The sequence below is a fragment of the Balaenoptera acutorostrata genome, chromosome 17 (assembly GCF_949987535.1).
Source record: "Balaenoptera acutorostrata chromosome 17, mBalAcu1.1, whole genome shotgun sequence".
NCBI classification, from domain to species: domain Eukaryota; kingdom Metazoa; phylum Chordata; class Mammalia; order Artiodactyla; family Balaenopteridae; genus Balaenoptera; species Balaenoptera acutorostrata.
The window spans coordinates 70,408,288-70,433,905 of record NC_080080.1 but is presented as its reverse complement, the minus strand read 5'-3'; the positions used below and the strand labels follow the sequence as shown (position 1 = coordinate 70,433,905).

Below are 25,618 nucleotides of genomic sequence, written 5' to 3'. Positions count from 1 at the left end.
TGAGACATGCAGGAATTATGTCAGTATTTCTGTGTGTTGCTCCAAGTGGTCTTGTTTTAAGGATTACATTTCACAAAGAATATAGATAAGGTGTTCTTAAAAAGAAACCTAGAATCTATTTTTCCTCTGTAAGAATACAAGTGTCCTAAGATGTGGTGCATATGTACAATGGAATAATACTCAAGCCATAAAAAGGAAGGAAATAATACCATTTGCAGCAACATGGATGGACTTAGAGATTATCATACTAAGTAAAGTGGAGATTATCATACTAAGTAAAGTAAGTCAGACAAAGACAAATACCACATGATATCACTTACATGTGGAATCTAAAATAGACACAAATGAACTTATCTATGAATCAGAAGCAGACTCCCAGACATAGATAACAGATTTGTGGTTGCCAAGGGGGAAGAGGGGTGGGGGAGGGAAGGATTAGGAGTTTGGGGTTAGCAGATGCAAACTATTATATATAGAATGGATAAATAACAAGGTCCTACGGTATAGCACACGGAACTGTATTCAATATCCTGTGATAAACCATAATGGAAAAGAATATGAAAAAGAAAGTATATATATATATATATGTGTGTGTGTGTAACTGAATCACTTAGCTGTATAGCAGAAATTAACACAACACTGTAAATCAACTATACTTCAGTTTAAAAATAAAAAAAGAAAGAATACAAGTGTCCTAGAAAGCCAACCTCTAAGAAATGCCTTTGACCCACTGTAAGATACACAAGAAAGCTGAGTGGTTAGCACATAGTAGGTGCTCAGTAAATAACTGGAGGAGGAGGACCAGAAGGAATGAAAAGTCAGCTCGCTACAAATGAGCCTACAGATACTTTAGAAATTTTAATTACAAAATCAATACTTTCTTTTTTATCTTAAATTGCTGATGAAAATGACCTGTTTTGGCAATGGATAAATTCTTCCGAAACATGAACAAACTGACAGGGACTTAGATACCTGAAACTTAATTTCTTATGCACTATTATTAAAATGATAATTTTTATTCAACGTATATGTTGACCAAATGACCCTGAGGCACTGTCAGAATTTTTCAACTGTCTTCAAATTATTGCTTATTTGTCAAATTCCCAATTAGGCTACACACCCTTCTGAAGGCAGGAAGCATACCTGACATGTTTAACATTACATCCCCAAAAGCCTAGCCCAGCGCCTGGCATGTATTAGGCACTCAATCAGTATTTATCAAATTAATGATAAGTTTTTTAAATGAATAACAAAATGCTGAAACAGATTAGTTAAATCAATTAGGTAATTCCATACAATGGACTAATACAAAAACATTAAAAATTATGGGATAAATATATACAATTTATTAAATTTAAAAAGGTTACAAAAGAGTACATAGTGTGATCCCACTTTTATTATGTGTATATGCATAAAAACTAAAAAGTTTAGAGAACTCTAAAGAGAATATAATTGTTCATAGTAGCATATGGAACTAAGTGACAAAAAGACTTGATCAAGCCTACTATGTACCCTCTAAAACAGTATTTCAAAAAAAAGGAAAGGACTAGGAGATTTGAGTGTGAGACATGCTCTTTGGTAGAAAACTGATTAAATCAAGGAAACTAGAATTTATTAATTGATTTACTCAAAATGTGACTAAAAATAGAAGATAACTAAAGTACCTTAGAAGTGACCAATATTTTAAAAATAATATTTTATTTCTAATGTACCTAATTCGTCAGAAATCTTTATCTGCCTAGAATCAGAAAGCCCATGGTTCACCTAAGGTACTTCAAAATTATCTGTGTGCTAACACAGGTAACACTTCCCACCTCCATTCATGTACTACTATTGTTACCACTATTATTAAAATAATAATAGCAGCAACTAAGCACATACTACTTGAAACTTAGTACCAGCCCCTTTATTTCTATTATCTATCTTCACAAATAACCTGCTGGGGTGTTTTATGATATCCACTGAATAGAAGAGGAAACTGAGCCTTAAAGAGGTATCATAATCAATCAGTTTCACAAATATTATTAGGAAAGTGCTTATGTATATCAAAATATTAAAATTATTTTATTCTACTGTAGGTAACTGCTACTGAAACTACTAAAAGGTGGGTTTTAGTATTAAGAAATGAGTTCTACTGAAACTTGACTTGCCTTCTCTAGATGATATAAAGAAAGTCTGAATTCAAGAGAAGCCAAGCAAAGGTTTACTTACAAGGAAGAAGATTAACACAAATTCAAACTTACAAATCGAGATAACATTTTTTTAATCCAGTTCACTGAACATCTTTTTTAAAATGTTAAAAATCAAGGATAAAAATCAAAATTTGTCTTATTAAAATTAGGAAAATTCTTAAAAATAAAAGGAGTATACATACCACAGTTTTAAGAGGTCCATATTTTTTCTCCTGAGCAGCGAGCGCATTCTTAAAAGGAGTAGGAGTTCTTGGTGTGGTACCCAATATAGATCTTCTAATAGTAGGTGTTCTAAACCTATCCAATCATTTAGATATTTGTATTACAGTCAAAATTTGATTTCATATGAGTTAAGGAAGGCAAAGCCACAATAAAAGCACATGCTAAATTTTCTTGTATATACACGTGCTTTATTTAAACATTCCAAGACTTTTAAAGTGTGCCTGCCTAAACTATTCTTATTCCAATCAATCATCTTAAAATAGCAAAAAGACTAATGCAGAAATAAGTACTAAAAATGTTGTTTGCTCAAGATCAAAGTTTTATACTACATTTAGCTGGTTTTCAGTCTCCTAGGGATAAAACATAAGGTTATGATTTTTTTTAATTCTAAATCCCATATGCACAGGGATTATGATATATGTATAAATGGACAAAAAGCTAATCTGCTCTTGAAATTGTGCTTCCCATTTTCTCTAACATAATTATTTAATATGTACTTACCCTACATTTTCCTTTTGATCTTTGGGGGTTGTTTCCTTATGAAGAGGAGTTGTAATGAGAACTTTCTGCCCACAAATAGGGGTTGATGTGAATGAAGGGTTTTCTATATTAATTTGTTCATTTCCAGGACACGTGTTGAAAAACTAAAAAAGGAAGAGAGTTTGAAGACAATTTCTAAAATGTCAAAATCCTACACAAATATCAAACTGATAAGATTTTCAAATTATTTCTCCATTCCTTTTAGGAAAGGATTATCAATAATACATTTACATTCCACTCCATAAAAATTAAGCTCCAAGGGGGCAGGCATTTTTGTTTTGTTCATCACTGCCTCCCCAGAACAGTGTTTAAGACGTAACAGGTATTCAAAAAATAGCCGCTTAACAAATACTCAAAAGTAACAAAACGCAATAAAAAAATTTCCAAACAGTGCATCTTATCAAATAGGAATCTATAGAAACCATAAATAGCTGCTGTGTTAAATGGAAGCTTTGTACAACAGTGTAACTGAAAAAAAATGTTTTATGATTTTATTAATGAATGATCTTAAGTGTTCCTTTCTATAAGAATATTTAGAACTCAGAATATAATAACAGTGCTTTGCTAAGAAGAAGTACAGCTGTCTGGCAAATTTGCCTATTTAGAACACAGCTCAGAACCTTTGAGCAGCCAAAATCGGTATCATAGAGCCTGTTTTCCAAATGATACAATTTACTCATTGGATCTTAACTTACATACAACTGTGAAATACTACTTTATTTCTGTAGCCAACAGAGTAGAAGCAATGGTAAGAAAAAGTGGAAATTGCCAGGGACTTTCCTGGTGGTCCAGTGGTAAAGAATCTGCCTTCCAATGCAGGGGACACAGGTTCGATCCCTGGTCGGGGAAATGCCGTGGGGCAGCTAAGCCCGTGCACCAAAACTACTGAGCTCTTGTGCCTCAACTAGAGAGCCTGCGTGCCGCAAATTACAGAGCCCAAGTGCTCTGGAGCCCGTGCATCACAACTAGAGAGAGAAAACCTGCACGCCACAACTAGAGAGAAGCCCGCACACTGCAAGGAAAGAAGATCCCGCATGCTGCAACTAAGACCTGACGCAGCCAAAAATAATAATAATAATAAAAAATAAATTTTTAAAAAAAGTGGAAATCGCTTTAAGGCTGCTTATAACTGGAATGAATTCTATAATAGCTCTATCACTTCTGATGCCCATAAATCATAGGATAAAATCCAAGTTCTTTGCTATGGGATATACGATCTTTATAGTTATGCCTCACCTTCTCAGCCATTTTCCACCTTAGAATTTACTGTTCAGTGAAAATTGCAGGTACGCAAAACTCCAAAAATAGAAAATTGCTAGTCGGCTCAACCCTGGTTCACCTTCCTCAGGATACTCTGTAACTCTTGGGGTGGGGTGGGGGGACACACTACCTGCATTGTAGCCTATGTACATAGCACCCCCTGAAGCAGAGGGGGTACCATTTTCAGAGAAAACAGTGGCTGTGTGCTTACTACCAGATCCTCATCTTCCCAGCATCAAAAACATACCTCCAATAATATCCCAACATCCTCCAAGTTCATTTGGCCATGAAACTTCCTTTTTCTCCTGTAAGACTTTTTAACCTCTGTCAAGACACTTGAAGCAAACACCAGCTTCATCTCTTTCTTAATAACTGACCTTGGACAAATTGCCTAACTTCTGAATTTCATTCTACCTACCTCCCAGGTTTTCTTAAAGAGCATTAACTAAGATACTGTAAGAAAAATGTTTAGCACACAGCCTGGAACATGGTGTTCATTAAGAAAGATAGTATTATAAAATAAAAGGTACAGTTTGCCTTGATATAAATATCTGCTCCCCAGGGATATAACTACAGGAGAAAGCAGATAGTTCCTGACATCCCTAAACAACCTACTGACACATGAAATTCTTATAGGGAGCAGTTGTCTATGAATATATACCTGATATCTGTTGAACAGTCAGTCAGGAAACTGGCTCCCAGTCTCAGCTCTGCCATTAGATAACTTTGGGCAAATCATTTTGTCTTTCTGGGCCTATTTCCTGATGAGTTCTATAAAGATGTAGAACTACATATCTAAAACATCCCTTTCAGCTCTAAAAATTGTAAGATAAAATGCAACTACTACACTTCGTGAGATACTTTTCTGATTTATCATAGCTCAGCACTCTCCTGTATACATTTAAATACATTATCCATTTTTATGTGTTATTAAAGCAAGGAACTGTTAGTATGGATGTTAAAGATCTAATTTAATCCAGCTCATCAACATTTGGAAACATAAATAAAAACGACACTACTACCTGTGAAGGAGAAAATGGTAGTGTTTTCACCGGTGTGTGTTTTAGTGCCGTATTACCACCATCATTGAATGAGCCATCGCCAGGTTCGTTGCCTGGGGACTGACCCACTCGCACTCTTCTCTTCTTTCTGAGGATGGTTGGTGGAGTGCTAAACTTAGCCACACTTGGGGATGTTAAAGGAACAGCCTCACTGTCTGCACCATTACAACTGTTTTTTTTCCCTTCAAGTACAAGACTGACGTTAAATTGACATTCCATGGCTCCTTCGTTGTGTTGAATTCGCATTAGTTTAACTGGGGTGGACTTGACAGGAGAAGCAGCAGCGTCAGAAAGATCAAAGCTAGTAACATCACTCCATGCTACGGGATCCTGCAACAGATTAAATTCTTAACTAAAGTTATTAATATTATAACCTGGTTAAATCTAGTCTTGAACATAGGATGATGATTTCCAGAGTTAATTAACTACTCATTTTTATCAGTAGAAATAGGCTTTCCTTGATTCATCTTTTTTTTTAAGCAAGCCCATTTGAGAGGAACAGATTATGCTTTTACGACAACTCCAGTTGGAACATTCCAAAGTAATATTTCATCTAATTCAGTAGCTGAAGCTTACTGCCAAAGTACTTTAAATGAAAAGAACAAATTATTTTAAGTTATTTTTATAAAAGAGTACAGTTTGTCATAAAACTTCACACTCTATTCCACATCAGAAAACTTTACACTCTATTCCACATCTACATAATCATTTGGTAATATGTATGGAATATCTTCAAAGTGGTCATACACCATGATCCAAAAATTCAGTTTAACCTAAGGACATAATCATGATTTTGCACAAAGCTTTATGTACGTACTTTAATTTGTAATACTGAAAAACTGGATACCACATAAATGTCCAGTAATAATAGTATGTTGGATAAATAAATTTTGCTACATTCATATGACAGAATACCATGAAGCCGTTAAAACTCAAGTTTAAAAATGAGTTAAGAAAACAGAGACATGCTCATGATATAATGTGGGAAAAAAATTCACAAACATAATACATTAGTATATATTTGGGTTTAAAAATGTATACATATATATGTGTTTTATATGTCTATAACACAGCCTGCAAGGAAATACCTCAAATTATTAACTCTGGGTTTATGGGGGATTTTAATTTTCTTCCTACAGTTTTCTCTACTTTCCAACTATCTCTAATATACAACTTGTATAATAAATACATAAATATATATATATACTTTTTTTTTTTTTTGCCAGAAACCACTGCAAAACATCAGAACAAAATTAAGCATGACATACAAGGTAATGTGTAACATAAAACTGGTCAGTGTCCATTAAACTGAGTTTCTGAACATGTAACCACATAACTAAAACTGAGCTTTTGATAATCTCACAATTTCAAACTTACAGATTCAATAAGTTCTAGAGTCTCTGCAAATTCTGGGATGGTCTGTAGAGAGGACAGCACAGCGTTTGCCTCCACGGCCAGGAACTTTGTGGGTGAGTTCTGCTGAGCAGACACAGCCTGATTTTCATCCAGACCGTAAAACTCACTAGTGTGCTCCTCGAGGCTTAGAGTATTGGACATGCTATCATCCACGAGGAAACCACCAGACCAGCTAGAAAAGCTTCCAGGTTGCTAAAAGTACAAAAGAAATTTGAACATTATTTGTCATTCCCAATCTAAGCAAAAATTTGGATTTTAAGTAAAAATTTTTTCTAGACCAACATACTTTACAACATTTCAGCTAAAAATATAGTAGCAAATATACTATCTTTCCTCAAAATTGATATAAAAACTTTTTTCATTAAACCTCATCTTGACTATATTTCTTTTTTCTAACTAAATTTTTTAAAAATCTATAAAGTCATGGTGAGATAAAACTAGTATGTACCATATATACTACTACATAAGGTCCAAACTCCTAGAATCTGGCTTTTCTCTACCTTTCTAACTTCATCTCCCAACACAAGCCCCCCCTCCCAGGGAATACTGAATACCCAACTATAGTACAGTACGTGCAATTCCCTGATAAGTTTTGGTCTTTCACCCCGGATAAAGGGAGCAGCCTTTGCACACACTGCTGCTCCCTTCATCTGGAATGCTCGACCTACTGACCAGGGAAAATTCCTATTCCTCATTTAAGATACAGTTCAAATATTGGAAAGCACTCCATCTGATTATACACTTCTACCTGTTTCCGTTTATAATAACGTCCTAGTTCATCTTTTTGCTAATATATAATCACCGCCTGTCTTTCAAGACTGAGCTCAAATAGGATTTCTTCCAGGAACCCTTCTGACTACCTAAATCTCAATCTTCTATGAGCTCCCATAAAACTGTGTTACTTATTATATCACACTGGATGCTGTTTCTTATCTGTGTCCCCACTGTCCTTTGAATTCAGGGACTGTGTCATTTTTCTTTATCTCTCTAGAGATGTACACTGGCCAATTTACTTATCTTTTGAGCCTAGTTTCCTAGTGTCTCAAAATGAAAAACAAGAAGAGAGACCTTGAAGAGCCATGGTCAAGAAACATTATGTAATTTGAGAACTGTTAAGAGTAGTACATCCTAAGAGTTCTCATTACAAGGAAAAAAACTTTTTTTCCCTTTTTCTTTTTTTTTTGGTACCTATATGAGACAATGGATGTTCACTAAACTAATTGTGGTAATCATTTCACAATATGTAAGTAAAATCATTATGCTGCACACTTTAAACTTATACAGTGCTATATGTTAATTATATTTCCAAAAAACTAGGAAAAAAACAGAAAGAAACAGGATGTAAAGTGTATAGCACTGTCCAACAGAACCTGTGAGGTGATGAAAATGTTCTGCACCTGAAACTGCTCAATATGGGCGCCAGCCACATGAGCAACAACAATGTGGCTAGTGCAACTGAGGAGCTGAATTTTTAAATTTCCAATTAAATGTGCCTAACAGTTACCATATTTTAGAGAGCACACTGCTCAGTCCATAGGAAGCACTCCATAAACAGTACCTATGACTATTAAAATAAAAAATTACTAGAATATGCTAGATATTCACAATAGCAAAATGTTAAGTTTCGAGTTAAGTAAGGTGAAAAAACAAATTTTCAACATTGTTGCAAAACAGGTTCCACCTGTTTTAAAGATTCCTATAAATAAAAGAAATTAAAGCAATCTTATTTCACTAGCACAGCCACCTTCCGAGTTTACAATCACTTTCTGGAGATAACTTCCAAACCATATACATTTCAACTAAGTTTGCGGGCAGGAAAAAGATTCAAAGAGAGAGGTTACTAGGCCCACTGGCCCGACTCTGAATCCCTAGCAACCAACCACCTAATTTGCAGAGTTAATATAAGGATCACCAGGAATACATACAACACATCTACAACAGTGGAACATAATGAATACTCAGTAAAGTGGCAATCATTATTATCACATAATTGTCTAGAATAAATACTTTATATGCATATGGAGTCTATTATAGTGGGTGCAGCAATTTCCCTCTAGAACCTCCAATCTCCCTATTCAACCAGATCTTTATGAGAGTGGATTTTAGACAGAAACTATGAAAAAAATTAATAACTTTCTCCCTTTTTAATGCAAATGGCAATTCTTTTAGCTAATTATATTTTCCTGTTACAGTAAAAATGACAGACTATTATCAAAAAATTAAAAATGTGCTTAAACATGATAACCTACAAATGTGAACTCTGTAACTATGATTATTTATTTGCAGCTTCTTAATAAAATTGAAATTAACTTTAAAATAAGTACACTTCAGGTCTCCATATTTGCCCACGGTTTTTGCAGTTTCAAAACAAAAATTACTTTTCTCATGGTGTATATCTCATCTACTACAATTAACAAATGTCATTTTTATTAATACTCTCTGAAATGGTATAAAGACATCACCAGTTGCCTCATAATACTATTTCAAGTCCTCAGCTTATTCTGTTTAGTAATTTTGTATTAGTTACTCTAAATATATTGTCCCCTCATTCAGCCCCAAACCAAGAAAAACACTTTCCTAAATGTAAAAAGTCCCAGGGTATTAAACTTTTTAAATTGTCAGTTAAATATAAACTTTTTTTTCCTTTTAATCCATCTAGCATAGCCTGTTTAACTTAGCTAGAATCATTACCATTTATCCTGATTTAATACTCCTAGTTGTTCTCATCAACCAAATCTCAGACAATACTTTTCATACCTGATAACCAAAACCCAACATCCACAGAAAAATTTCTTTAGAGAGCATAAAATCTAAATGTTTCCTTTTCCCATATTTTTAACGTTATAACTTTTTCCAATTTACTGATTTGTGTTCTAAATATAGTAAACAGGAAAACATTTTCAAAGAGAGAATAAAAATAATTCTGAAGCACATAAATCTCTACACATCTATTAAATTCCTTGTTTTTTAAGCTTTTTTTTTTTTCTATTAAGGCCATTATCACATGGAATGTCCAAAGTAAAACCAAAGCCTAATCTAAACCACACGACATTTTCACAGATACACATATTGAAGGTTATACCTTAAGTTTGTTTGATATTTATGACTCAAGAAGCATCTTAATACAGAACACTGTAAAATATGTTCAAAGAGATGCATATCAAAAACAGGCAACTTCAAAGTTGCAAATTAGAAAAACTATTTTTAGTCCATATTAAAATCTGAAGTCACACTGAATATGCTTTCCACTTGCTGGCATATGAAAGTCAGTCCTGATTAAAACTATAAGAGCATATAAAGCATATAAAAGATTCTAACAATAAAATCTAAACACTTAAGCTTATTTCTTACTGATGGAACTCGCTTTCTTCTAACTTCATTCTCAGCTGACATAAGAAGCAACTCAAGTTCCTTTATTTTTTTTTCCTTATCAGGGTCTTCATCAACAAAGGGTTGCTAAAATAAGTTAAATAAAAGAAAAGAAACAGGCTACTTACAAAATTGCTTTATTATTATTATCAATGTTCTAATTTTTATTTTCTTCTATGCAACATAAAATCTATTTTCTCTAATGAAGCTTAATACTACTAAATCCCAAATACTCAGTATCACAATCCTTCTGGTATCTAAAGAGGTGCTGGTAAATATTTTCAATTTAACAGAAAGGATTTGGGAAATTTAAGTGCATGAAAAACCTTACATTGTATCATCTGTATCAACTTAAAAACTTCTGTGTGGAGTCTGTTTTAATTTATTGAATGTTAATAGATATATTCTATCCAATTTAGCAAAAATATGTCCATTCATAACCTGAATGCTCTAAGTTGGAAGAATGAAAGAACCACCTTACTGGTGTTGTGAACTACTTATCATTTGTACAGTTTATATTTCTCAAACACACAAACTTTCTCCTTTAATGTTATAATACTCAAAGTAAATAGACCAGATAGTACTATTTTTGCCCTAATTTTATAGATGAGGAAACAGGCACTATTAGATCTGAAAATGTTTGAAAGTGCTTCCTTTGGGTTTGTTTTGGTTTTTTGATTTTTATAAATAAAAAGTTACCTGAATAAAGGCAGAAGAAGGCTGAACATGTTCTACACAATTGCCTCCAGGTGACACATACTGATAGCCCGGGATCTAAAAAGTAATTAAAACATTAATATCATACATATAACACTCTAGAAATTTTTAAAAACTGAGGCAAAGCACAAAAACTGAAAATCAACATGAAACACTCAGTATCTCTGTTAACTTTGAATATTTATACATATAATAGTTCCTTAATAACTACATCTTTAATCTTAGGACCTACTGATTAAAAGTCATAACTCTTAGCAAAGACCTATTTTCTCCTGAATGAAATATGAGAATTACCTGGGCTAGATTTATCACCCAGTCAGTCTATCTATTATCTACAATATCCACCAAGTATTTTAAAAAATCTGCTATTAAAGGATTGCTCTGCCTCCTGGAGAAGACAAAGTAATTGTGTTCCTATCCTTCAGAGGAAGGGGCTGGTCCATATGAAGCACTCTCGAAGTTGGAGCCTAAAGCAAGTCTTCAATATTCTTATCTCCTACTTCTACCACCACCCCATGCCAATCTCTGTACAGAAAGATATGAAAACAGAGGCTGCTTCTATTACTTGTCTCAGAAAAACAATCAGAATCACTCATGTACTTTTTAAGACTCTGAAAATAGACTAAGAATTATTCTGTTTCTTTTCTGAAGCATCTGTAATAAAAATTTTGAAGTTGCATGCAAACTTAGTGAGCAGTGGTAGGGAGAAATATGAGAAGTGTTTTTTAAAACCTTAAAATCTAATAAATATAAATATGAAATTGTCTATTTTCCATAATGGCCTACCTAAATCACTATATAATGCAGAAACATTATATATAACTTTTAACATGGAACTTAATTTTCACAACACTTCATTAGTATCAGTTATTGCTCAGCTTCCAACGAATTAGAAACTTATCTTTCTCAAACTTTTCATTTTAATCTGTGACAGGATTTCAAACCAATCCATTTTTTTCTTTCAAGTCAAAATTAGTATTATCTTTTTAGCAGTTTAAATGAATTGAACTATGAATACACAAACCTGTCAAGAATTATTAAAAGTAAGGTAAATAATTCTTAAAGTACAAGAAATATCCTTACTTTCCAATATATTTTGATTGAGAGTGTTAAACACTCCATTGGCCCCAAATAACTTAAAAAATTATCTTCCTATGAGTTAAAAAAATAAATTTAAATGATAACCTTTCTAAGATAGAAGCAGAATGTTTCAGTTTATGCTGCTGAAATCTAGGACTCTAAAGAAAAATGTAAAGAAACAGACCATAAAAACCTTAAGGTACTGAGTATCAGCAGATAACTATACTGTCTTTACACATTTTCCTATTTGTAAATTAAGATGTCACTACCTTTTTTAAGTGGTTCTTTTAAAATTATGTCTAAAAAAATAATGTCCACTTTAGTGGAATAAAATCAAATCTGTGGCATACTTAGCACAGATTGTTAACAACTAGCCAAATTTTATCTTTTGGTAGATACTTTATCTTTACATTTTATGTGACAAGAACCAAGAACTGTTCAACATGAAAAATGGCATGACAGACAAATAGACAGGAAAACGTAAAACAAATCTTATGAAAACTCCTAATTTCTTGCAGGTAGGAAAATGCATTGTAAGGAAAACAGAGCTTGGCCTATGATGAACATGGGTCATCTCCAATGAACCTGTGTAAACAAAGGCTGAAGTCACTCAGTCAGTTGAGTGATGAGGGAAAAGCAAAGTTGAATGCCATCAAAGAACCAATTATTTACCACACACTCCAAAATGATGGCTTGAATGATTTTTGACTATCTTCTCCTCTAAACCATTTTATATACACTTACCTCTTAGAGGTAAGCAATACTACAATTACAGAAAATTTTTTTAAAAAGTAAACTACAATCACTATTAAAGCACAAATGATCATTAGCTTTGAATCATGAAGATTCAAAGAATGATAGTATTAGGAAATGTACATACTAAGTTTCTTAACTAGATAATGTAAAAATTATATATAAAAGGAAATATTTTAATGAGTTTGTTCTCAAAATATTTATCAATCAAAACAAGTAGAGATAAACTTCCACTAATGGTTTAACAGCTAGCCATGGCATATTTCTTCAGTTTGGAAATTTAAATGTCCATTCCTCTTAATATATGTTGTTTTTGTCCTATTAAGAAACTAAAACCCCTTCCCTAAAGAAACTAAAGAAAAAATAAAGATATTTTTTAAATAATAAAGGTATTAAAAATATGTGCCTGAACAGGTATGTAAAACTGATTCTGGGTTTGCAAATGGTCCATAGTCGCACAAGGTTTGTGTTGAAGTTTAGATGAAGATCGTTCTGATTTTATTCCTTCTTGTAAGTAGCCTTCCTGCTCCACTTTTCTTCGCATAGTAGAATTCCAGTGATTTTTGATAGAGTTATCAGTCCTAAGAAAGTATATATTTAAAAAGAAAAAGAGGATTCCATAAATGTTAACACTGTATAAAGTATACAAAGTACTTAAAACAAATTTTTACAACTGGTGAAATTAGACACTTTTTTTAATTCAAAAAATAAACTGTATGTCTCTATGTCAGATAAAATTCTAAAGACTGGAGATACAGCAGTGAATAAGATAAAGGAAGTCCCAGCTCTCATGGGGCTTTAAATTCTCACTGGAAGCATGGGGGCAGGGAAGGAGGAAGGAAGAGAAAAACAAAAAAATAAATAATAAGAAAAATAGTGCAATGCAGATCATTTAAAGTAGGATAAGAAAAGTGAGTAACTATAGTAATTTTGATTAGGTGGTGCAGGAAGTCCTCTGTCAGGTTACAGTGAAGCTAACATCTGAATGACAAGAATGAACCAGCCATACAAGAACAGGAAAAAAAAAAAAAAAAAAAAAAGAGCATTCCAGGTAAAGGGCATAGTGAGGGCAAAAGCCCTAAAGCCAAGATCAAACACGGTCATAAAATGCAAACCACAAAATACAGAATCCCAGTATTCTTTTTCACTTCTTACAACAAAATACCTATGAAAGAAAGAGTTCATTGGCTCCCCTTTTACCTAAGTTCCCCTTGTAAAAATGGAAGTCTTCAACCTACAGCTACTTGTAGTATAAATTTTTTAAAATACATAAACATTTACTGAGAATCTACTTTATGCTAAACACTAAGCTAGGTTCTATGGACAGTAAAAAGATGTATCAAAGATTGAAAACATCAGAAGTTCCTAGACCAGGTTCAGTAACTTGGATAAAAAACCTTAACACTATGCTTTAATTTCCTTATCTACAAAACAAAGACAGCAATGTTTGCTCTGCATATTTCACAAGTATATGAAGATTAATTAAGAATATAGCACCCTATCTCCAAGTTTCAGCAGGAGGGTAGGAGCCCAACTTTAGCTGACCTGGATCCAAGTTGTAAAACTACTTTCTAAAAAAGATATGAGAAGTTTGTTTTTCCTTTATATAAAGCCAAGTAACTAACACAGATGGGCACTCCAATTGCTAGGTAAGTGTACAATAGGATGAACTATGTATGTGAAATAAAATGGTGCTGTCAAGTCTTCTGACTTAAGGACTAGTTATTGTTTATCTTGAGAACCTGTATGTAATGGGTCGTATCTGCTTGGCTATGTGGGTGAAAGGTGGGATTTCTCTCCGTTTTTTGCAATCTCTTATCAGATTGCCTATGATGGGCATCACATTCTGATTTAATGTTTATTCAACAGTAAAAGTGTTTTCTTTCTCTAAAAAAAAAGAAAAAAAAGAATATATGTAAAAGCATTTTATAAACTATTAAGTACTATACAGAGATTACAGCAATAAAAAACAAGTGCGTATCTTCCGAGTGAGGTATGGATTTTCCCAAGATTGTTGGTCTACTGTACTACAGACAGCTAGGAAACATTTGAACCAGTGCCATGTATAGTGTACTTAGCACATCACTGCCCCTGAGGAAAGTGCTATATTTTAGCCACATCGATATATACACACTACTCATGATCTGAATGATACCATAATTAATTAAGAATTGAATTTTCTCTAATGCACTTTCATAGCAATTTTTTTCAGCCAGTGTATTTGTTATTCTCTGGTCTTATACATAGAATCCAATACGAAAGAAATCTCTTCAACTCAGATTCCATTCCAACTTAGTTTGTACAAAGAAGGTTGCTTAAATGGCACTGATGTGTAAACACAATTTTGGGAGTGCATTAAACGTTCACATAATCTAAAGGTCCATCATTTTGTTGCACAAATTACTGCTATAAAATATTTCATTAAAAAAGTAATTATATCCCTTACCACAAAATGTACTGATATTACAAATACCGCAAAGCGTTGCTTGTATTCTGCAGTCTAAATTTTAATTATAAATAAAAGTCATGGGGTACTTATAAATATATTTAATAGTAACATAATAAAGATCAAGTTTAAGTACAGAAAAATGTATATACATTTATATAAGTACCTTCCAGGAAGTAGTTTGGCAATTTCTGCCCAACGATTTCCCAACCGCTTATGTGCTTCATAGATAATCCTGTCCTCCTCTTCTGTCCAGGAAGATTTCTTTACCTCAGGATTCAGATGATTATGCCATCTTTCTCTACACTGCTTGCCTATTCTTCCTTTTAAATGTTTTGCAATTAAAGACCATCTTTTTGGCCCATATTTCTGAACTAATTCAATAACCTAAGAAACAGAAAACAAAGTTTGAAAAAGCATTACCTTTTTTAAAATAAATAAGTCATGGGGGTATAATGTAGAGTATAGTGGCTACAGCTAGTAATACAGTATTGCATATTTGAAAGTTGCTGAGAGAGTAGATCTTAAAAGTTCTCATCACAAGAAAAAAATGTTTACTACGTATGGGGATAGATATTAACTAGACTTGTGATCATTTTGCAATATATACATTATGTTGTACATCTGAAACTAATACATAATTATATCTCAATTTTTAAAAAGCACTACCTAGGGCTTCCCTGGTGGCGCAGTGGTTGAGAATCTGCCTGCTAATGCAGGGGACACGGGTTCGAGCCCTGGTCTGGGAAGATCCCACATGCTGCAGAGCAACTGGGCCTGTGAGCCACAACTACTGAGCCTGCGCGTCTGGAGCCTGTGCCCCACAACGGAAGGGGCCGCGATAGTGAAAGGCCCGCGCACCGCGATGAAGAGCGGCCCCCGCACCGCGATGAAGAGTGGCCCCCACTTGCCACAACTAGAGAAAGCCCTCACACGAAAACTAAGAGACCCAACACAGCCATAAATAAATAAATAAATAAATAAATAAATAAAGTATTAAAAAAAAAAAAAACTAATCTTTAAAAAAAAAAAAAAAAAGCACTACCTTGACAGAATTTTAAAACATAACTCAAGAATACCATTTTTAATGCATTAAATCCAAACCACAACTGCAACTTAAAAAAACAATTTTACTAGTAACTATTCCTTCAGCATTTGCCAAGTTCAAAAACTGATCCCAAACTTATCTAAAATACAAGGTGTTAATTAAAGTGACTTTTAAGTTAAATTGTTTCATACAAAATTAATATGACATAACAGTAAAAATGTTGAGACTTAAGCATTTTCTACTCTTACTTTTTTTTTTTTTTTTTAAAGCTTCAGCTGAAAGCCAAATAAATCATTATGGAAGCAGGAAGGATCTACAGTTACTGTCTTTTCATTTCTTCCTTTCTCAAACTGAAAGGATACAAATCATACATTTTAAAACTTACCATTGGCCATCAAGTAAATCAGATCAGTCTGAGCCTGGTGAAGTTTGGGGTTTTTTTGTTTGTTTTGTTTTGTTTTTTGTTTTTTTTTACTTTGAGTGGCAGTAAGAATACTCTAATTTCCCAACTACATTAACAACATTTATGCCGTAAAGAGCATGAACTAAAGAGCAACTCTCAGTAGAGGACAGCAACTCTCCCATTCTTCTCACACTTTCATAACACAAAGAATTACGTTGGTTTTTGAATCATCCAACTCTTTGGGAACATGAGGCTCTGATATCTGTCTTATTTGGGGGTTCATTATAGGTCAAGAGGGAAAGTTAAGAATGACTTCCTTACACCTCACATTTTCAGATAAAATAAGAATAAAATTAAATTCTGTTTTTAAAATGCTAACTCAATTTTCAACAAGAAATTATATCCTAAATGTTGCTAACCTAAGCTCTAAAGAAGGTGACTAAGCTGATAGTATTTTTCCTTCTGCAAACCAAACTTTCAGACAGCAAAGGCTATACATATTATATTTGGTTTGACTCAGTTCTGAAAAAACTACATTTCAAGATACTCAAGTTTCAATTCTTATGCAAGCAGTAACTCAGAGAACAAATCAAAGTGATTTAAACATGTATTTATGTGATAAAAAACCAATGTATTAGGAAGAAAAAAAGCAAGTCCACCTACACAGTGAAAATAAAGAATATGAACATGTTACCCTCTGATCTTCTTCTTTAGTCCAGGGACCCTTTATCAATTCTGGATTTAAAACTTTCTGCCACCGATGCTGACACTGAAAATCAGAACGATTCTGAAAGAATTCAGATGATTTTGTTATTGAACAATTGTCTTCTAAAAAGCAAGTCAGCCCAAACATATCTCACAACCTTAAGAAGAAAGTTTTCGAGAATAATGCATTCAATAGCATCCTTTAAAAATGTAGTATTCATTTTACATGCCTGTGTCCCAATTCATTTTTAATTAAAGTTGTCGGCATTGCTTAGACTATAAATAAAGACAACATATATTTGAAGTTAAATTATGTATCTCTATACTCTGTCTTATAACACAGCAAAAAGCAAAGCTACAACACAGATACTGCCATAAAGAAATGTACTGATGAATAAAAGGGAGTAAACAGACAACTATACAAAGCAGACATACAAACTCAAACAGCATAGCAGTCTGGATTCATATAGTATAGCAGTACATAACTCTAGACAATTAAAAAATCCTGAAAGGCATTATTAGACCACTCATGGTATTTAAAGGATGTTTATAAATGACAACCTCCAAGTTATCAAGTAAAAACTGAATATACCTAGATAGAAGATGTGCATTATATACCAGTTAAATTATTTAAGTGTTGAAGTTCAAAAGGAAAATGAATTTACCAGGATAAAACCTTATGTAGAAACATCCCAAACTCCAAAAATGATTAATAAGTGTAGCCTTATTTTAGTCAAGTCACAACCTAGTAACTCCTATGTATTACAAGGATAATAATAATAACACTTAACTTTTCATTAGTGATTCAGTTTCCAAAGATATTAGTTCATATACAGGATTACAGATAATTTAGAAGCATATAAATACAAATACTTTATTTACCAATAGCTCTGTCCTGGTGCCTAGTGCACTTATTTTTATTCAAACTGAGCTTCTTCATTTACAGCTTCTGTATATCAATGCTCATCCATTTTAAGGTTATCAATTTTTCAAAATAATCAGGCTGTTCCTGTATAGCCTTGTAGCATTTCTCTGTTCACTTCATTTGCTGTTATACCATTGAAATTAAACTGATAAAGCTAATGTAAATAGCTTTTCTAATTTAGCTTCCATTTATTGAACACATGCTAAATGTCAGGAACTGTGCCAAACATCCTATATGTTACTTCTAATTCTCACAGCAACGTAGCTTTTTCTGGTTTTATTAATTAGCTACCAAAATATTTCAATATATTTAACTTCTCTCAAAATGTTTTAACATTTATCAGCAAATATTTATAAAGCCCTACCCAAACTTCATATCATTTTTGTTTTAGATTAGTAATCTTTTTAGATCCCTGGATAAACTAATTACTAGAAAATCAGACTTTATAAGCTTCCAACTGTAGGAAAATCAGAACAAAAGAGATGTTTTTAGGAAGGAAACCTAAATCTAAAATAATGTAGACACATTTCTGAAAAATAGCAAATGTAACCCCATGGCCTAAATCATTCATGTCAGCAATATAAGATAATGTTTCACTTACTTGAAGATGACTAGCAATTAGAGTCCAATCCTCAGTTCCATGTTGTTCAACCAACTTCTTTAACTTATCATCCTATTAAAACAGGTATGAAAAATTAGAAAGTTCTCCCTCACCTTATTCCTGAATATAGATACTCTTCAATTCTTCCATGTCATATCTGGTGGCCATTTTTAGAAGGACTGAAGCCATTATAACACAAGTTCTCCCATTTACTAAACTGATTCTGTCAGTCTCAACATCAACCCGCTATTCATATATGGTTGAAGAAAACTAATGTGCAAGTTAGTTGATGGATAACTTTTCTCATGTTTTGTTTTTAAATATCTTTAATATATATTATTAATCATTAAATACGAGCATGGAATTAGTAAGCCTTATCACATGATCACCTCATCTCTTGTCCATTTTACTCTATTCCAGAGTTTCTTCAACCCTTTTTGTTGTGGGACTTCATAATCGTGATCAGCATACTGAAGGTCATCGTCCTCATCCTCACTGAAAAGAACACAATTGTGAAATCAAGAATTTTATTTAAATATGTGAATTCAACCACTGAATCTGAATATACAGTTACGACTAAAGAAGCCACTCAGACTAGCAGACATATGTTCGACGAGATTATTCAAAGTATAAAAAAAAATTAAGAGTCATACAATGGAGAGGAGCTGTAGTTCTTACTGACACAGAGGAATGAAGCTAGATATGTCAGCAGAGGCCAAGTGATAACCTTTATGTCATGCTAAGGAGTTTGGCCTTTATTCTTTATTTGACCTTTAACCTAAAGAGTTAAAGGAATTTAAGTAAGGGAGTAAAAGACCAATATCTTGTGTTTCAGCAAAAATCACTGGCAGGAATGTGGCGAGATGGAGGAAGGAAGACCAGTTGGTAATCTTTCACAATACCCCAAGTAAGAAATTATTAGGGCCTGGCAACGATAATGGTAAAATACAAAACACAGTCAGTTAAAAGACACAATGGAAGAAATGAGCCATTTACAACACCAACAACAAAAAAAGTTAAAATATGTAGAAATAATTTGAGTATACAGATCAAGTTATAGTAAACAATGAAACACTATTATGAGACACAGAAGAACAAATGAAAAAACATTCAGAGCACATTCTTGGAAAGGAAAACAATATTATAGATGTCCATTCTCTGTAAATTAATTCATAAATTTAGATTAAATGAATAAAAATACCAATAGATTTTCAGAGGAACTCAGACAGGCTGATTCTACAGTTCATATGGAAAAATAAACAGGCAGTAATAGCCAAAAAAGTTCTAAAAAAGGAGAGCGAGAATTAGCACTACCCAATATCAGAATATACCGTAGAGAAACAATAAATAAAACAAAATGGTACTGACACATGTGCAGATACTCAAATCAATGGAACAGAATAGAACATTAAGGGAAAAAACAAAACCCATATGGGAATTTGGTAAATTATAATAGTAACATATCAATCAGTGGGGTAAAGATGGACTTTTCAATAAAGGGTAAGACACTGGGTAGCTATCTTAAAAAATAAAGCTAAAGTCTTACTTTAAAATAAAAAATTCAGATGAAGCAAATATTTTACATTTAAAAAAATGAAAACATAATAGTACTATAATAGGGTAGAATTCTATTTTTTACATCCTTGAGTAGAAGAAATCTAAATGTGACAAAAATCAAGAAACCATAAAAGAATAAACCAACTAAGGTCGTGATAGTAGCTATAGAAGGAAGCACATAAAACTGAGATATGAAAAAGGCAGAAACAAAAGGATTTTTCAACTGATGAATCTGAGAGACATGGGAGGAAGATTCAAGGACAACTCCAAAATTTTTGGCTTTGGGAGAATAAATAGAGCTATCCAATGAGATAAGGAATAGAAGGAGAAACAGAACTTTGGGAGGTAGAAGGGAATGAGGAGAGTAAGCAGTTTGGACTGATTTCAAGGCACTTGAGAAATATACAGGTGGATACTGGGTATATCCAGAACAGCACTGTCCAACAGAAATGTAATGCAAGCCACATATGTAATTTCTTAGTAGCCACATTTAAAAAAATAGAAACAGATGAAATTAATTTTAATAATAAATAATATTTAACCCAATATATTTTTAAATTGTCAATTCAGCATGTAATCAACATAATCACAAAATTTTTTACATTCTTTTCTTCTTACTTAAGTCTTCAAAATCTGGTGTGGCATTGTCCAGGAGGGAAGAGAGTGCCAAAGGCAAAAGAGAAAGAGAAAAAAACCAAGAAGATGAAGCTGATAGAAAGAGCCCAGGAGCAACAAAGTGAATTCCTAGCTACAGACAGAGCTAATCAGAAAAATAAAAATTAAATTAAATAAAAAAAAATTTTTTAATAAAATAAAATTAAAAGTACATAGCAATTCAGACTAGCCACATATCAAGAGCTCAACAGCCACATGTGACTAGTGGCTCTCCTATTAGGCAGAGCCGATCTAGAAGACAACTGGGCACATGGATCTTCTGCTCAGGTAACAGGTCTAGGGTAGACATACAGTTTTGGCAATCACCAGCACACAGAGAACAGTTAAAGCCATGAGAGCACAAAACCCCAGAAAAGAGGGCAGGTCTTTATGATAAACTGAATTAGAGGATTTTGAGTAGTCAATGGACTGAATAAAGTTATGAGCATCTGAAAATAATATGAGCTAATATTTACTTAACGTTTCTAAGTACCAGACATTGTGGAAAATGAAGGCCTAGATTTAATATATACGGTTTACAGATCCTTTGCAGGAACTTCTAATTTCCCTTGATTTGTCAATTCCATTAGGACCAAAATTATTCTTATCCGACCAAACAAGACACCAAATCCCCCACCCACCTACCTATGACATCTAACTGCTTCTTTAGTTTAATGCACTTCATTATTCCAATACTTTCTCCCCTAAAGCTAATGTCTATTTTAATAATCTGCCAGTCCTATTTCCATATATGATTGTTTTGTTAAACTATGCTGAAAATAAAAGCACAGGTTTAATTAAATACCTGTTATTTGCAGCCATCTTCAGCTATCAGAAATATCACTTGATTAGCCACGATTAAATTGTTAAATTGGAGATGGTTCAGGATCCAATGACTTCATAAATTTCTAAGAAGGCTAGTAAACCAGATGAAACACCATACTGAAGCTTGCTGTCCACTGTACACACTCATGGAACCTACCCGTCCTTCTCAATGCTATCACACTTGCCAACCTTCCCAACCAGATTGTAAACTCAGGAGTACAAAGACCATGTCTAATACGTTCACCTCTCTTCATCAAGCACAGTACCTGCCATTCAAACACTTGTAAAATTACTGAATGATCTTGCTTACTCTTTCACCTCCTCCAAGTATTCTGTATTCCAAAATTACCTCACTCCTTCCCAACCCAATCAAAACTTTTACCTCCCTTAATACAGCTGATCTCAAGTTGACATGAGAAAGAAAACTTTTTTTTAACAAATGCAAATACCTCTAAGAGGAGGTAAAAAGCATTCCCATTTATTAAAAAGAACTTTCAAAATCCAAATGCACCTCCAAGTGGTAGAATTTTAAGAAGCATAACCTCCTGAAACAAACATAAAAAATATATTCAGTACAGAAGGGGTTCTTTGGGGTGTCTACTAATATTGCCTAACCTTTCCTAGAACTGTCCCCTGCAACATTATCACTTCCTGTCATCCCAAACAGCCCTCAGTCATGCTTTTTACAGGTTCCCCTCTTTTCTTCCCTCCCCTCAGACCCCAACACCTTCCATAACAGCATACTTGAGATTGCTTTTAAAATTAGGTTATTTGAAAACAATTTTTAATTTGGGGACTCACCCATATAAATTTTTTGAGTATTCACAAAAATATCAACATCACATCTAATCTGTACAAAATTCACCTTATCAGTATTCTTATAAAAATATGTTAAGTTAAAGATATGAGTCCAGATGTTATTTTGGTCAAAAGACTAGTTTCCAAGGAGTAATATCCCTGAAAACGTATTCATTTTAACTTCAAAAACCTGCCTTATTTTTTAACCACATACTTGATTTGTGAGAAATTTCTATTTCTACAAGAGGTTTCATTCTCTGTCTTGCATCAGCATGGCCATCATGTTCAGGAAGCTGGGTTTTTTGAGTGGTTGAGTGTGAGGGAGGATTAAAGTAGAATTCTTAGAATCCATCTCTCTACCACTGGGACTTCCCTAGAATCTATCTACCTAAATACTTCTTAGTTTTAGCATTAAGTTATTTCTATATTATTTAAGTAATCGTTGAAAGGATGATAAAACTTTCAAGTAAGCGTGACAGAAGATCCTAGAAACTCATCACTAGCTACAACATAAAGTTGCCTGAGAATGCCTACAATTTGCGAAGAAAAACGGGAAGAGATAAAACCCCACAAATAACTTCACCAATATTCTACTTTCACCATTTAACAATGAAAAGGTCCCATTGCTTAATAATGGTTAGACACCATCAAAACAAATCATTATTTTATTTGCTTTATTTGTGATTTTATTTGCTTTATTTTTCTGCTTTCTACTTCATTTTTTAGTATTTCTGTATTGTAGCTATCAATGCTGGTAATATCTAATAGTTAAATAAAATCAACTTCCTACTATCTATCTGTAAATAGATAAACCATTTTTAGCCTAGGGTGACTAATCTAGAAGACAGTAAAAATAGGTGAAATTATTTCTCCAGTCACAAATCAAAAACTGAAGAGGAATTTGGTCTTTGAATCTCCATTCAGGACTTGGTTTCCAGAATCATTCTGCCAGTTTTATTTTTTAAGTCAAAGAAAATATTTATTCTGTAACTGTCTAATACATAAACTAAGTACCATATTCAAAAACTTTTGTAGATTATGAATGAACAAAGTGATTAGGGTGATTATGAAACTGCAAAATGAAGAGCATATGCACACACACAAAAATACTATGACTCATTAGGCTAGGAAAATGGTTACGAGTAATTCTACACTGGGGTGTAAGCTAATAGGATGTGATAGTCATAACTTTCCCTGTGAAATAATACACAAACTATTCACACTTGGCAATATTAAGATAAAACATTCAAGAGAAGTTCAATTTTAAAGAACAACAATTATTCCACCTAAAAAAAGAGTAAAACGTGGTGTGCCAAAGGAAGAATTTGAGATTTTTTAAATTTATTTTTATTTGAATAGAAACTGATTTGAATTAGAGAAATATCAGTAGTTTTATAAAATTTGCTCCAGTAAATCACTTCAACTTGATAATATTTTAAATCAAACTGCATCAAGTCTGAATATTTTTATCATAATCAAAAAATACATCTTTATTATACTGTCTTGACAGGATAACTGTGAATTTTTTTAAGTTCAGTCGAATTCAAGGTATGAAAATTTACCAGTTTGATTTAATAAAGTGAAATCAGGCCACCCAGTGGTTAATACGATGTACTGCATACATGAATATTTTATTTCCAAATCTGGACTGCAAACTAGCATCATTATAGTAAGACAAATTCGACTTTATTTGACCATTAATAGCAATAATGAAATAAATACTGAAGGGATTTCTACCTAGCTATCCATAAACAAAAACAATGCAAGAACATTTCTATTTTATTCCATTAGTGTGTGTATATTTTTAAATGAGGAAAGATGATTACAAAAAGAGTTCAAAATAGGAACTATATTAAAGCTAGATGGTACCTTATAGACCACAAAATCCAAACCCCTTATATTAACAGACAAAAAACAGGGCTATAGAGTTTATTTGCTTTCCCCAAACAATATTGCTAATTACAAAGTTGATTTAAAAATCAGTTCTCATATTTCAGTATTCTTCACCCACAACACCCATCTCACTAGAAACAACACAGTAAAATTGCTTCCTACACACACACATACCGCACTGAAAAACATCTTCCAATTCAAGAGCTGGCTTTTGTCTTTCCAGTTTAGTATAGTCACCAGTCACCTCAACTGTAAATACCTGAATCTGTTCCTACTTAAACAGGCCTTCTAGCTTCTAAATGACACTTCCTAAAGCTTATTTTTAAGAGTGGAACTGGCTTTTAAAACCTAAAATTAATTACTTAATACATAAATATGGTTAAAAATCAAATACATGTTAATAACAGATATACCAGTTTTAGTATTGCCTGTAAATTATGTCATTAAAACCCCCAGTGGGATCTAAAAACTATTTAAAGTCACAACACCAAATAAACCTTTTCCTTTATGTAAATCCAGATCAGAGATATACAGCTATCTTAAAGATCAAAAGAGCTAACATCCTTCAGTTGTTTAAACCTGAGGTAACATTTTTTTACTCCTTTTTTTTTTTTCAGATCATACAGGAGAGGTTATTACAGGATTTATGCCTGTAGTTTTATGCAAAACTTTTATACAGCGAAGTATAGTTTTCAAGCAAATACTTAAATGGTTGTATGGTGGAGATTTTAAAGTGACTGAATTATGTCCTTTTTCATTCAACTATAAATTAGGTTCATATTTATTATTAAGATATTTAAAGGCATGAGACTAGACTTTGCCCAATAAATAGATTATTTATCCTTTAAAACATTTCATATTCTATTATTTTCTAAGATAAATAAGTCATATTTACATATACAAGAAATATAATTTAGAGCACAAAACGCATTCAAGTATGAAGACCCTAAGAAATATACCATTCAGAGATGATAATTCCTCATCACATCTTCTACCTGTATACTCCCATAGGGAGTGTAGCTTCACCCCACCACATTTAATTACTCCAGACTTATGACTCTTTCAATCATTCTGTAATACATTTCAATTAATTTATACAGCTGACAGGAATAAAAGTCAACAGTGCAATTAATGTTTAGATCTCAAAGCTCAC

General features: G+C 33.0%; 1 protein-coding gene across 6 annotated transcripts in view; it reads right to left on the bottom strand.

Annotated features, from left to right (window-relative positions):
- The window catches only part of MYBL1 (MYB proto-oncogene like 1), a 33,433-nt gene that overhangs the window by 5,717 nt on the left and 2,098 nt on the right, over nucleotides 1-25,618 (bottom strand). For 3 of the 6 annotated variants that reach the window (XM_057532368.1, XM_057532371.1, XM_057532370.1), the window contains exons 2-12: nucleotides 19,128-19,233; nucleotides 18,739-18,810; nucleotides 17,202-17,294; nucleotides 15,223-15,443; nucleotides 13,017-13,191; nucleotides 10,760-10,834; nucleotides 10,043-10,147; nucleotides 6,653-6,883; nucleotides 5,234-5,605; nucleotides 2,916-3,058; nucleotides 2,375-2,489 (exon numbers count right to left, since the gene is read on the bottom strand). In XM_057532368.1, the coding sequence (XP_057388351.1) occupies nucleotides 2,375-2,489; nucleotides 2,916-3,058; nucleotides 5,234-5,605; nucleotides 6,653-6,883; nucleotides 10,043-10,147; nucleotides 10,760-10,834; nucleotides 13,017-13,191; nucleotides 15,223-15,443; nucleotides 17,202-17,294; nucleotides 18,739-18,810; nucleotides 19,128-19,233 (1,708 nt within the window). The remainder of the gene's footprint in view (nucleotides 1-2,374; nucleotides 2,490-2,915; nucleotides 3,059-5,233; nucleotides 5,606-6,652; nucleotides 6,884-10,042; nucleotides 10,148-10,759; nucleotides 10,835-13,016; nucleotides 13,192-15,222; nucleotides 15,444-17,201; nucleotides 17,295-18,738; nucleotides 18,811-19,127; nucleotides 19,234-25,618) is intronic. The other 3 variants (XM_007185007.3, XM_007185008.2, XM_057532369.1) reach the window with 2 other exon arrangements.